General features: G+C 30.2%; 1 protein-coding gene across 6 annotated transcripts; it reads right to left on the reverse strand.

The window, feature by feature from the left end:
• Positions 1–1,204: 1,204 nt before the first annotated feature.
• Positions 1,205–14,739, reverse strand: LOC108771560 (TATA-binding protein-associated factor 2N). 6 transcript variants are annotated; one of them, XR_001940646.1, is made up of 11 exons: positions 14,664–14,739; positions 12,918–13,030; positions 11,930–12,064; positions 11,344–11,550; positions 10,923–11,108; positions 10,110–10,272; positions 9,169–9,277; positions 8,641–8,766; positions 7,213–7,254; positions 1,721–1,840; positions 1,205–1,424 (listed from the first exon to the last, which is right to left on the reverse strand). XR_001940646.1 is itself a non-coding variant. In XM_018536876.1 (10 exons), the coding sequence occupies exons 2-10, from the start codon at positions 13,016–13,018 to the stop codon at positions 4,266–4,268; spliced, it is 1,137 nt and encodes a 378-aa protein (XP_018392378.1). In that variant the 5' UTR covers positions 13,019–13,030; positions 14,664–14,739; the 3' UTR covers positions 3,975–4,265. The 6 variants fall into 6 exon arrangements, 4 of the variants coding, with proteins under 4 accessions (XP_018392378.1, XP_018392380.1, XP_018392379.1 ...); XR_001940648.1 differs by lacking the exon at positions 8,641–8,766; XM_018536876.1 differs by lacking the exons at positions 1,205–1,424; positions 1,721–1,840 and adding an exon at positions 3,975–4,333.
• Between the last annotated feature and the right edge of the window lie 731 nt (positions 14,740–15,470).

Raw genomic sequence — 15,470 nt, forward strand, 5'->3', positions numbered from 1 at the left:
TTCTCAGCATTGAAAATATGCAAAATAATTATGAATAAATAAAAAATGTTAAAAACAAAATTTTTATTTTTTATTAAATAATACTGTTATTTCTTTACAAATTAAAACATTCGTAAGTATTTAATTTAATGTTTATTTATTCAATAAATGTTTACAATTATAAATATTTTTTAGTTAACTCTGTTGTATATATTACAAAAAAGTATACAATAAATTGTCACATTAAAAATTACATAAAGAGAAATTTGTTAAGAAATAATGAAGATATAACGAAAAAAAAATGTTTTCCAAGTGTGTTGCAAAATTCATATCCAACAGATGACGAACTTACAATTAGAACCTCTATTAAAATATAGTTAACTCATGCAAAAGGACGTTAAGGAAGCCAAGGAGGAAGTCAAAGAGAAATGGATGATACTCATTGATATATATTACACTTTATTTTATTTTTCTTTCTTTTTACAAAAGAGAATGATTTCTACATTTCGCATTACTATTCAAGTGCTATATTATTTTTTGTAGAGCTTTTTGAGTAAAGAATAGTTAAGTACTATCGATCTCCTTTACAAATATAATGCACATACATATGCATATATATATATATAAATAAATTATAGTTCTAACAATTATTGTCTCTAATCTTTTTGTCTGTACGGTAAATAATAAAATTATAATTTTAATAATTCTATTTAAAAATAGTATTATATATATATATATGCATAATTTTAATTATGTTAATCGCAGTTTAATTAAAAATATCCTAAATATAAAATATCCTAAATGATTAATAATGAAATATACTTTAAAAGTATTTTTTAATCACAAAAGATATCTAATATGAGATATCTAATATTAATATATTGTTAGATTTTTATCGAAATACATATTGGATTTTATCGATTGAAGTGTATATATCATAAACTTTTTCTAACATTGAATGATAAAATATAATGTTAATTTCTACTCGTTATCAGAATGAATCTGGAAAAGATTTGTAACTCTTGGTATTAAAATATTTAAAACTATGTATATCGTGTATAATGTAACGATATGTAATAAACAGTTTTTTTTGCAAATATTGATATTTTATAAAAATTTAATATTAAAAACATAAATTTATTTATAAATAGATAAAAATTGAAAATTCATGTTTTTTTTTTAAAGGAAACTAAATCGATGATCCCCTTCAAATTCAAAAGTTCTTCTACATCAAATAATCTTAACAAAAAATATAAACTAGAACTGGAACCGTTAAAATGATCGAACAAGATGACTAGTCAAGAGGAATAGAATCAGTCAAGAAAAAAACAGCCTAGTTTCTTGTACAAATATAATTCGTACACCACTCTAAAATGCGACTCTTATTCACCTGTAAGAAGCATACGATGTGTATGGAATATATATTCCTGCGAGATGTGAAATGCCTAGAACAAAGAAAAACAGCAATAAATATATATAAGTATAATATTATATATATTAATATATACAGAGATATATATATTATTAGTATATATAAATTTACAAATTTCTTGGAGTAAAATCTTATTCCAAGAGAGAGTGAAAATATTTCACTTCTTGAAAAACAGTGAAATATTTTTACTCTCTTTTAAAAGTGGCTGTATTTTCACTCTCTTGCAATTTCCTTTCAAGAAATTTAAAATGCTACTTGTATATATTAGTGTACGCAGCATTAATATATTAATAATTAATTCTTGCTCACCAGGTTCGTGATTTTCCTGATTCTCATGATTGCGATACCGGTCATGCGACGATTACAATCGATGATTTCACGTGGATGATGATCTCGTTAGGCGTCACAGTTGTTGCCGTTGTGATCAACCTAGAGAAAGCAATATCGATAAATCAGACAGGAGCCGAGCGGTCAAACTGTGAAAATCAATTTCGTACTCGTCTGAGAGATTTAAGCTAATTTTCTCTATATCTTTACGAAGTGTCGTTTGCAACATTGCTCGTTTACTCAAGCAAAATCGTGCCTACTTGATTATCGAGTGAATCAGTTTTATTTCTTTTGGCGCTTCCCTAACTTTAGCGCTTTTAGTTATTTCTGTTGATTAACGTCTGCCGTGCGCGTTAAAAACGGCAAGATAATTCATCTATAGGAGAGTATATTGTAACGATAACGGTTATTAACTGCGAATATACTTGTGAAAAGTGTGAATCTACGAATATTTCCCACTCGTCTTTCTGATGTATTTTTATTCGGTCGTAGTGATTTTATCTCACTCCCTGTACACAACGTCTTTATAAGAGACATAAAAATAAAGAAACGCAATTAGGCTTGTTATAATCGAACGGAATCTACTTATCAAGCAATTCGATCGCCTGTGATACATTAAGATACCTTTCAAAGATCCGCTATTATATGCAATTAATTGTCACTACGTTTGTTATTTCGCTAAATTCATTTTTACACTCGATAAATGCAGTAGTTCCGTCTGTTAACTAATATTCGATATTATTCTTACAATAAATTCTGATAGATATATATATTATATATATACATATGTCCTCTTCGGAAATAGATAGCTGTTCACAAAGAATGGATAGATATTTATTTGTATTTACTCACCTGAGTTTTTGGGTTGAGGTATACTCGAGCATTTGACTTTCATTTCTAATATTTAGTGTTTCGTATTGCACGCGTTAGTTTCGTTACTTTTCTTGTTTGTTCTCTCTTTCCCATTCTCATTTTTTTATGTACTTCACGTTAATATTTATCATTGATTGACAATTGTCTTTAATTTGCCGTTATTCGGTTCCAAGTATACGCAAAAAAAAGTTACGTGCAGAAAAAAGTACATTTTCTAGCAAATTATTCTTTCTTTACTTATTTTGCATATGAAAATTGTACATTTTACATATATATCATTTGATTAATATAAGGTAAATTTTAAGTAATTATTTATAAATTCAAGGATTTTAGCTAATTGCTATTGCTTTCAAGTATATACATTATTAACGAAAATAATTTTACTCACTTTGAATGCCGGTCTAATTAGCGCGGCATAATATTGATTTCGATAATACGAATCTTCTAATTTAATTTAAATTATTTTTGAACTATTATGAATAGCGCTAACTGGACTGCATCCACTATTTACTTGATTTGCCTTTTCTCTTTTGTGAGGAAGGATGACTTAATTTAATTTGACATGTTTCTTGCTGGAAGAACGATACTTTCTGTCTCTCACCCTCTGACTTTCATTCATTGTTTCATAAGTATCTCAGCTTGTTGCTACGCCTGTGAAATAAACTTAATTTTCGTCAAATTTGGTCATTATTAGTACTTTTAAGTACCTTCCGCTGCTTAAACTCCATAAGTTCTACAATTGTACTCGTAATATTACTCTGTAATTGTACTCTTAAATGATACTGCTCTATATAATTAAACTCATATGACTGTATAACAAAACTTATTATATTGTTCTTTAATTGTATTTGTATCACGTTGTACTCATATTGCTCTGTAAATATATTTATATATATATATATCATATTTCTTAAGTAATAATACTCAAACAGTATTGTATACTAATAATGATTGAACTTTTAGAAACTACTAAGAGATGTCGGGCCTTATATCTGGGCTTGTCTATTTCCAACGCTACGTTTACGTATGACTCAGGGGTGAAATATTCCTGAAATAGTAATGTTATTTTGAAATTAATAGATATGTGAAATTTGTTATATGCTTTAGAGAATAAAATCTTTAAACTTACATACACTTTCACAAACTCATAATTTTCTTCAAATGTTATCTAATTTTTACTTTTATCTTTTTTTCTAACTAAATATTTCTAACTGGATATATATTATCTCTTAAATCCGAGTTTTCATCTTTCGTCCATGTATTTTTTTCCCAGTTCGAAGTCGATTTTTTCTTACTAAAAACGTCGAACAAGAGGTCATTATTCGTTTAACATTGAACACATCTCTAATTAGTCTTCGACAAAAATGTAAAAATTTCTATTCACGCCACGTCTTCAGGACTTACTCTTTCTGAAAAATATTTTATTCTAAATTGCTTACAATCTAATAATGCTTTGATATTTTTATTAAAGAAAAAATCGATTGCACACGATCGAAAAATTCATAGACGAAAGAGTGGCTCGGTTCGAAATGGCATTTAATCTACCATGTTTCCCAAAAATGTTCACATATATACCTACTTTTTATTACTATATTACCGAGATAATCTTTTGTCTCAATTATCATACTTATTCGCCCATATTCAGTCTTTTTGATTAGCTTGTCTTCCTAGGGCAGTTGCTGGTTTTTGCGTGTCTCGTCCACTTTTTCTCTGTTTCTCGTGCTATAAGGTAAGGTGACAATAAGGGTAAGGGTAAGTCTTTGATGTATTGATGTTCTCGATCTTCATTTTTTTCAATGTTTCTTTCATTTTCATTGAGCGATCGTTTACAATAGATCGGGACATAACAACATGATGCGCTATATAGTTATTCGTAAAAGATGTATCATATACAATAAACAATACAAATTATTTTAAGCGAGTTTCGTTAATTAATATAAAATAATACACGACAGAGAATTAGACATTATATAACTGAATTGTTAAATTCACTATATTATTCGACTTTTGACTGAATTCTCTGCCAAAAAAAGAAATCTCATATCGAGACTCACTTTTTCTCTGCAATCATAGCTAATCGTTAAAGACAACAAAATCGGTAACTTTGTTGAATTCCATGAAAAATTGATATTTCATAAGAATTTATTATAATTGTTAATTGATGATTTTATCTCCAATATAACATTAATAAACTGCTAATAACTGATCATCGACGGCGGTCATGACAGTTATTTATCCAGGTTATAGATTGCAGAATTATTATTTATGTAATTATAAATTATATAAAATAAATAATAAATGAATCTAATATTATCAAAAAATTACAGTGAATAATAAAATTTTGGCAAATAAGTGTAATACAATAAGTTATAAAATATTTCTAGTATAGTTCCAAAGGAATTCTCGATATTGTCGATTAAATCTAACTGAATAGATATAAATTGACATCAGTTTTAATCAATACGAATAAATGTCAAGACATATTAAAAGGTGCTTATGTCAATGTTTAACATTATTCTCCTTCTAAGCCTTCAGGGATAAAGTACACAGTTCCATATATCGCGTGTTTTACCATGACTTTTCCTCTCCACAAAAAAAGGGTTTATTTATGATTTCTATTTATATATACAAAACAGGACGCTGACTTTACAGTGTCGTCATTATCGCTTTTGTCATTGGTGATTTCTTTTTAGTTATTACTGTTATGTTAAATTACGCTACGCAAATAGTGAAGAAAACGATCGAGAAAATTAATCGTTCGACCGGGACTTAATTCTAGATTGTCGTACAGGCGACGTAGTGAATAATGTAGTGTGTATTAATTGCTAATTGTCAAGTATAAAATATGTGTTCCCCTATGTTGTCAAGCGGTATATGTCGATCAAATTCGTTCAACGCGCACAAGACGAAGACAAAGCAAGCAGAAGTGGAAAAAAAATCTTGAGAGCAAAGTGACGTGAAGAGTGTCTTAGAAAAGCTGGGAGTCAATGAGAAGATTAAATCTTTTAAAAATTGTTTAAAGTAAAATAATTTTTCAAATACAATTGAAAAAGTGCATTTAGCAAAAGAGTATATTCATATATGAGATAATTACGATAGATACCTGTTATATGCCTAACAGTATTAATTCCCAACTTTTTTGACACTATGTACGTATGATCAAATCAACCTTTGTGAAAAGCAAGATAAATCCCTCGATATACAAACATTATTAGGAGGCGCATCCCGATTTTACAATTTTACGTCATCTTGCTTCAAAATTCCTCGATTGTCATCGTTCTTCTATCAATAAATGTGTTTCGCAGTTTTAAAATGTGAAAGCATTATTCCCTTTATCGCGCAATCGGAGACGGATTCAATCTGTTCTGCATTTTTTTTTCCTTTCGCTTGGGAGAATTGTTATCTACTTAGATATAAAATTAATGAGCGGATATTGATTAATTAAGTGACGGATATCTTTAATAACGTCGCTGAGACTGGGCGTTTTGGTAACCAGCACTGCCACCTGGAAACAACCATAGCTCCTCCGTTCCATTACTCGAGAAATATAATTAGTAATCCTGCTTCTCTACATATACATAAAACTGAACGATCTACTTATATAGATCCTTGTATGATATCGCTACCAATTCTTTATCTGCCTACTATTTTTCGATGTTTTCGACGTGTGTATGTGCATGTGTATAATAAATATATTCACAATTTCATTTGCTTTAATTTTTAAATACTGAAAAAATGGACTTCTTGTAGATTAGTTTTGTAATTTATAATGCAAATGTATTTGTGGACAGTTTTTTAATCTTGCTAACGCTTGAATTGCAAAAATCTCATATATGTGGATAAACTTATAAAAATCTTTCTCTGTGTGCTATTATGTTCTCATCGTAAATGCTCTTGTAATAATATAAACGCTTTTTTGTAGAACTGCAAATACTTCTTTTAGTACTGCGAATGTTCTCGTAAGACATATTGCAATAAATATCTCGGTGTACTAAGAATAGCTGTTCATAATATCATTAAATATGTCTTGTAATGCTGCACTCGTATCTAATGCATAACTAGATAGTTAAATTATAAATTTCCGTCTATAATAGCCCTACAGATACATATATTTTTTAAGTTACAAGTCGTTACATTGTGTTCAGTACTGACTGTAATTTTCATTTGGTTTTCAAACGACATGGTTTACTAAATTTGATTTGACCTTATAATTTAATTAATGGGAATCGCAATTCTCTCTCAAAGTCATAAACCTCTCGGAATCATTTTTAATATCTTTGATTATTGTTTTGTACATAATAAAATTTCACCGACTATAATTACCCAAAAGTTTCCTAAATTTCATAGAATACCCTACATTTTCCTCATCAAAAGTACGAAAATGTATACGTATAAATCTTGTATATAAATTAATACATTAACACATCGTTTATGATATCTGTTTTATACCTTCCGAATGTCTCTTTTGTATGTCATATTATTACTTATTTAATCTATTTTACGTCTAAATTCTACATAAACACAATTTCCTTTCCCAATCAACTTAACTAATTTTTTTCCCTTTGATTAATGAACTTTTCTGTACTGCGAGTTGTACTTACCATAGTCCTGTTTTCCATAAACACCGTCCTGACTTGGATAATCTGCAATCATAAGAAAAACATATTTATAAAACAATCATGAAAAATGCTGAAAATATAGAAGCAAATGACTCAGACGAGAAATATCTGAAACGAAATATCTCAAACAAAATAACAAAAAGCTTTATTGAGGTGTAACGATCGATTGAATGATGAAGCAATCATGACAAAATAGAAAAATGAAATACATCTTCACGAGGAAGTGACAGTTCGCTAATTAAATATAATCAATTAATATCGCCTAACTACTTAAAACAATTTTTTACAAATTAAATAAATCTAAGAAATAAATAGATCTTTATTACGATATTAAATTATAGATTAAGAGAAAGAAATCCAAAATATATATTATAAATAAAATTAGAAAGAAAAAAGGAGGAAAGAAGAGAGGGAGGAATAGGGGGAGAGAGAGAGAGAGTAGAAGATTGTATTAAAAAAGAATAATAAAGGATTTAACGAGATAATTTATACACATAAACATATTTTTTATTTTAGGTGAGAAAGAAATTGTATTTATCACGGACCTTGTAATCCTGGAATGTGAAAGATGGCAGGAGGCAGTGCTGCAGTGCTAGTGTTTCGATGAAAGGATTCGCTATCCAATTTTTGTATGATTTCTTATTACGTTCAAAATGAAATTTATGTAACTCAGCTCATTCGCATCGATCGCGAAAAAAACAATTAAAAGAAAAAAAAACTGTTTAAAATTCTACACAGATCTAGCGATATAAAAATCCAAATATCCGAACGAGAATATACAAAAATTTCAAGAATATAAAAAAAACTTCAATTCCAATATATAGCATTGAGACTTCAAGAAAACACAAAAATATCAAAGTTTTCAGAACATAGATCGGTGGTCGGATTGATCGCGCGTTTGCTCTTTTTCTGTCGTCTAAATCAGAAGACGTTTCTCGTCTGAAAGGAATCGTGCTTTATTGCGGAATCGTGTTAACTCGGATGTAACCCGGAAAACAAAAACATTAGGTGGCAATCTTCAAGAACTCACTTATTATTGGGAAATGAGACATAAAATTATTTGTTAGAAAAGAGTATAAGCATTATATACAATATCTGAAATTCAATGGTTTGCTAGAAGTTTAACAAAAAAAATATAATAAATTATTTATTGTCATAATAATCTAATATTTTACTTATATTTTTCAAGAAAAATTTATAATTAACATTTCATCAAGATTAATAATTATTTAAATTCCCTGATGACTCCGTGATACAATTTATGATAGCATGACACTTTCTTTGCTGACAATCAATTCGAGCAAATAATTTAATATTTCATCTCTATCATAAATGAGTCCTTAAGGATTGCTCCAATGGCCGTTAATGAATTGTATAATGTGGACGATGACAGCGAACGAAACAACTAACCATAAGGTTGCGTCGAGTAACCCCGGTTGATTATGTTGGCGTTAGATCGGTCGTCATATGGATTAGCAGAGACATAACCGGCCCCGCCCCCCGGTCCCGCGGTTGACACTGCCTCCTGGTAATCGACTAGACATGCATTATGTAATATTAATAACTGTATATGTCTCGCCGACCTACTCAATTCGACGCTCAAGTACTCCGTTAGTGTAATTATCGAACGTCTTGAGTACTTTCAATCAGTACTGTCATAAGTACCGTCAACGTTACATGAAAAATGCATAAAGCTTAATCAATTCTTTATGATCTGAATTTTTATACTTATTATTACAGAAAGATCTATATCACTTTTGGAAGAAAAATTTCAAGATCTGGAGGTTTTGGAAAAAAAATAATTTCACAAATTATTGGATCATGAAGAATTAATCAAAATTAATTAGCGAGAATCAAATATACACAAAATGTAATAAAAAAATAACGACGCATGTCGCATGTAACACATGATTTCTTGTTTTACTGTCTATAACTCACCTGATGGCGGAGCTTTGCCGTAACTGTATGGATCGTTAGCGCCGAAACCTGCAGCTGGAACCGATGATGCCCCGCCATATCTGCTATCTGCTGCAGACGGTGGATAACCCTAGAATTAAGAGAAACAAAATAATAATGGATTCTTTTGATTGAAAAAACAATTAGTAATTTTATAAATATTTAAATTTATATATTTGAAATAATTTAATTAAATTTAATGTTCAAAAATCTAGAATGTATTTAGTATTTAAGGCGTCCGAGTACTCAGCCAAGAACTTCGTGTTGATGGTAGCGACACCGAATTAGTCAGCGGCCTGGTAATCACACAACAAGTACGAGCTCATGTTTGTGTGCTCATTTTCGAGCCGAAGGCGAGCACACAGACATGGGCTCGTACTTGTGTGTATGTTATAACGCCTCGCCACGGTAAAAGGCTGAATTAATAGGCGTGGAAAAGTGACGTTTTAACGACAAAATTTTTCTTGCTCCCCATTTCGTTAATATTTCTTTATTTGTGAAAACATAACTTGCCTCGTACTTGTAAGTCCCAAAAAAGGGTGGAAACTACAATTATCTTGAAATTTTATACGTAAAAGCGTATATTTCACTCGTTTCATCAGCTGTTAAACTGTGTGTTTCTGCCCGAGTATAGGCTCACTTTACGTGCTCTTTACGATCATTTACTGACTATCAAAGAAGGAAAGGACAGTTTCCGCCAATTTTTACAAGTGTTTTTAAGCAATCTCGTTATTTACATTTATCCAAATAGTTTTTATTTACAAACGGCATGCAGAAAAATCTAATGTGCATTTCTCGTCTATGACATCACAATTTCAACATGGCCGTCGCAACTACTCAGGAGCCTTAAATGATTGAAAATAATTTGTATTTGAATTGTTTTCAGAATTGTCTCGCATATACATATTCAAATAATTATTTACCGTTTGTCCATAATCCTGAGGCTGTTGGTAGCTCTCATAGCCCTGATAAGACTGCGTGTAACCTTGCTGTGAGCCATAGCCACCACTGCCGTATCCTACGGACTGTTGTTGCTGCGGTTGTTGGCTGCTGTAGGCGTTACTTGAACCTCCATAACCGCCTTGGCTAAATTATTATTCAAAAGCAAAATATGTTAATACATTCATTTTTATCTCTTATATTCATTATTTTTTTGGACTTCTATGTACAAAGTATAAATTGTAACTATTTATTTATTGTATTATTATATGTTGAATATTTTTTAATTCGTTATTATCTATTATTTCTAAAAAAAGGTATGTTTTTGGAAACCGAAAATACAATTTTTAGAAAATGCTTAGCTTAAATAGTTTAACCTCGTATCTTTTATAATATGTCATAAAAAGTCTTATAACTAAATTAATTTATTCTTGACAAAAGATTAAACATATTTAATGGTAGTAGGTGTTTTCAACATCAAGCTACAATTTCTAATATTAATTAAAAAATAGTACAAAAGTATGAGAAATATAAAATATCTTAAGTAGTACAATTTTAATAATTTTTTCTATTGCCTCATTAATTATCTTAAAATTTAATAAACACTAATACATTTAAAATTTAAATATTACAAATATATATACAGCTCGCATAAAAGATTAACTTCAATTAATGGTCAATATATAATAAACACATGACCGAAATTATATATACGTTAAATTAATTTTCAATCTTTAGCTTTCAAGAAAAAAATGCCTTTGAATGTTACAATAAAAAGAAAATTTCTTGATATTTACCTTGGTGGTTGAGTGGCGTAACCATTGGATGGCTGGGAAGACGCCTGATCAAAACGCGGCCTCTTGGAGGGTCCACTCGAGCTAGGTGGGCCTCCTCGTTTCGTAGGACCAACACGTCCACCAGCCCCCCGACCACCACGATCGGCGAAGCCACCTCCACGACTTGGTCCACCTCTGCTTGATCCTCTGAAACAATAAATTGTATTTGAATAAAAATATAATCCCATTAATAAAATTCTCTTTAACTTACAAGGTGGGAGCATCATATATATCTATAGTATATTTTTCATATTGTAATTTCTATGCTTGATTTTGTCATTAATCATTGTGCTAAATTTCTAGTTTTTTTTTTTCAAAACGTTTAAAAAAAATACTCATTATTACATAAATAAATTTTAGAGCTAAGAGTTAACTCTCTCACCTAGATCCTCCTCTACCCCTATCCATACCACGACCTCGGAAATTGTTGCTACCTCCGCGGCTATCTCCTCTGCCGAAGTCGCCTCTGCCTCTGTTGCGGAAGCTATTACTGCCGCCACCCCTTCCGCCACCTCCTCGTGGAGGACCACCCATTCCTAAGGGTGGTGGACCACCTCCAGGTCCACTAGACATTCCTCCTTCTGGTGGTCTTTTAAATGATCAATAAAGTCATTTTAGCTTATAATATTACTTAACTCTCTTAATACTTTATACTTATAAACCTTTATTATAAATAAATATATAATTTATTATATATATAAGATCTTGTAATATATGATTTATTATTTAAGAACTTTTAATACAGCATTTCACGTACAAAAATTCACATTTTGCGATAAATTTATTAACATATATTAGTACAAAGTAATATATTATATTAATAATGTATAACATTTATCATTTTCATATTATTGGAAAAAATTAATATAAAAAATTTATAAATTAATGATAAATTTAAATATTTTACAAAATATAACCAATTTTATTAAAATACAAAATATAAAGTATATATATTAAGAAATGCTTACCCTGGAGGAAAATGTCCACCTCGTCCACCTCTGCCAGGAGGACCGCCTCGACCTCTCATAGGTGGACCTCCTCTTCCGCCAGGCCCATTGCCTCGTCCACCACGCATCATGCTGCCACCTCGTGGAGGACCACCTCTGTTGCAAAATAAATATATTAATTATTTCTTTCATATTGACTCATATTACATACATAAGCATCTCTATTTGTACAATTTGATTAAATTCTTTCCTTCATACATTACACCATATTTCCTTTCTATAATTAAAAGAATGGAAAATAATTATAAAAAAGCAATGTATAATAATATTTTAGAGTTTCTTCCTGTAGCAAATTGTTTCTTTAGAATATAAAGGTGTAGCAGGAGTGTCGGGCTAATTGATCTGTATTCATAATGCAGGTAGATATGAATTTGTACTCCATTTTTTGTCTTATGGAAGAAATATTTTTATATAAACATTTTTTATTTTGTTTTTTTTTATAAAACTACAAAAATTTCTACAAAACCAGCTTTTGCAACTTGGCTTTTAAATAGTTATAAATAAATGAATCTATCTTTTCATTGTTCATGCAGATATGTATCTGTTCAGCCCATATTTTATTATCTCTTGAAAGTAATATTGTCATAAAACCCTTTTCAATTTCTTTTTATATAAAGCTTGCATAGAGTTGGATTTCGTTTTTAAAATATTATAATACAATACTTATTTACCATTTGATCCTTTAAACATTACGATATCATGATTACATAAAATTGGTTATTCAAAGAGTGTCGTTCATCAGCCAAATTTTGCAAGCGAGAAAAGATATATTTTATCGCTCTGGAGTAGTGCAAAAAAGGAAAACGTTTATATTATTTTACTTGAAATAACACAAATGGCTAGAAAATGGCAAACCAATAAAAAAATGGCATCTTAATGGCCAGTTTCTGTTGTAATCATTAATGCAGATTTTTTTTTTACAATAAGCTTGTTTCAATAAGTTCTTTACCTTCCTCTCTCTCCAAAACCGCCACGTCCCCTCATTACTACACCAGGGCCTCCACGTCCTCGAAAACTACCTCTACCTCCTCCTGGTGCTCCTCCTTCCATTGTTCAAACTTCCTGTAATATATTTTTATTTATATCTATACATATATATACCATATCTTCCATATTTTTCGAGATATTTGCCTGGGGCGATTAAAATGAAACACACGGTATATATCAAATCTAGAATTATAGATCTAAAAATTTCAAGATATAATAACATAAGTATTTATAATAATTAATCTCGAAAATTTTTAATACTTTTAAGCTTTAACTTTATAGATCAGCTGTTCAAGATTTGTAATTGTGGACATTTGCTTGATATGTATCAGTGGATGGTTTTTTAGCAATATGTAGCAAGTTCTTTGTAGTTGAATTTCTTACACAGTTTATCTGTTCTAATTTTTAATTTTAAGCATTGAAAAAAGATCTTATAATTACAAACAGATAAAAAGTTAGTTGAACTGAGACTTAAAATTAAACTGTGGATAGAAATAGACATTAGTATAATATAGTAAATCATATTCTTGTTTGTAAACATAAAACAAGAATAAAATAATTCGCCATTTTTGTGAATAAACACCCAATATTTATAGATGTTTTCCATAGTGACACAAGTCGACACATAGCATTTTCGTATGTAACAGGTTTTAAATCAATTTGGGATTAAGCTTTGCTATTAATTGATGTTACTTGCTCTACCAATATTAAAGCTTGTATAGCGTTATTAATCCAACATGAATTGATGAATCAAAACCTGTATAGTCGAAGACACTAACAAACATCATTCTGTTTTCTTTTTGGCATTTTTCAATAAATAACAAAGATAAAACAATCTAAATTGATTTGTGTTACAAATGAAAAAAAAATTTGATGCCTATTATCTTCCTTTTTCTTAATGGAGATAAAAAAAAGGAGAGCAACAGGCAGCTGACACATATCAAGCTAATGCTTAGAATTATAAATCTTGAACAGCACTAATCTATAAAAATCAAAGCTTGAGGACTGACAAATATTTCAGAATTAATAGAATCCAAGAAAATTAAAGGATCAAAGAGATTCTAGAATTTAGAAACTCCCAGAACACGTTACGGCGTGTTCAGATTCCCACCCGAGTGCTCCCTGGGTGTCATCCTTGTTTAACATTTGGCAAACAATAAGGATAGAAGGATACCTGAGTGGCACTCGGGTGGGAATCTGAACATAGCCCTAGATTTGCAGTCCCGTGGATTATAATGCATGCATTTATCTAATCTGAAAGCAATTCAGTAAAATTTTTTACTAAATTCTTTCAACAAAAGATATTGTATACATACACGTTATCAGTGCCTTTACATGTAAATATTATTAATATTATAAATTATTGTATATTTATACTACAAAAAATTTAAATATAAAAAAAAATAATCGAAACCCTTTCACCCTCGCTCTTCCTTTCTACGCTGAAATACCGAATTACGTGCGTATGTTATACGTGGATCTTTTTATTTGCTTCTATTCTATTCAGATTTCGGCGAGTTTTAAGAAAATACAGCGAGCCATGGTGTATGACTACCGACGCTATCTCAGAAAGTTCTATGAAAATGTCTTCGCGAGAACGCGTCTCGGAAACACGATCTCAAATTTAATTGAATTAAACTCGTGAGCAAAGATCCGAAATCGCGGATTCATGAAACGACACAATTTACAGAGATTAATATTTACTTACGATAAGCAGGCGACTATAAAAACTGCTCATAAAACAGGAACGCTCACACCAACAAGCAAGCAAAATGGACGTCGGCTACCCGTAGCGGAAGTAATGTTGTGAAATTGTAAAATTGGAAGGGCACACTCCTCGGCGCCTGCGCGGCGACAGGCCGCTAGCAGACGCTGTTACTCAACCCAGGTGCGTACAGATTTCAATGAAATGGTGGGTATCATTTGTAGCCGTACATTTTATCGACATGTCGCAAATTTTTCAGTAACTTTTCATATAATTCATGAAAATTTTTATGCAATTTCAGAAGTTTTTAAAATTTTTTCAGTATCAAATTTTAGAAATGTATGAAAACTTATATGCAGCATTTTTCAGAATTTTTTAAAATAATTTTATAACTTTTTGAAATATTTCTCTGATTTTTTATACAAATTGAAACTTCTTAAGGTGATGCTGGACATTTACGGATGGAAAAATCCTTCTGCATAATTAAAGTATATCGACAACAATGAATTGCGCTAGCTACATTTCAATACGAAAAACGGAAAAAAAATGTACAGTTTCGTTATCGAAAATCACAGAAGCCGATAACGAAACTGTAAGTTTTTAATTTTCTTCCGTTTTTCGTATTGAAATGTAGCTAGCGCAATAAATTCATTGTTGTCGACTTTAATTATGCAGAATGATTTTTCCATCCGTAAATGCAATTAAGAGAAACGAGTCTTTAACTAAGTAATGATAAAACAGAAGCACTCCAGCATCTCCTTAAAAGTGTCTAAAGACTCGATCTATATCTTTTCTAAAATTTTTCATGTA

The sequence above is a fragment of the Cyphomyrmex costatus genome, unplaced genomic scaffold, assembly GCF_001594065.2.
Source record: "Cyphomyrmex costatus isolate MS0001 unplaced genomic scaffold, Ccosl1.0 scaffold160, whole genome shotgun sequence".
NCBI lineage: Eukaryota > Metazoa > Arthropoda > Insecta > Hymenoptera > Formicidae > Cyphomyrmex > Cyphomyrmex costatus.

What these genes read in the sequence shown, in the direction of transcription:
- LOC108771560 (XM_018536876.1), bottom strand. Translation starts at nt 13,018, where the DNA reads ATGGAAGGAGGAGCACCAGGAGGAGGTAGAGGTAGTTTTCGAGGACGT. An exon ending in TACGCCACTCAACCACCAAG is followed by an intron (nt 10,273 to 10,922) that starts GTAAATATCAAG and finishes ATAATAATTTAG; the next exon opens with CCAAGGCGGTTATGGAGGTT. An exon ending in TTATGGAAAACAGGACTATG is followed by an intron (nt 4,334 to 7,212) that starts GTAAGTACAACT and finishes CTTACCTTATAG; the next exon opens with CACGAGAAACAGAGAAAAAG.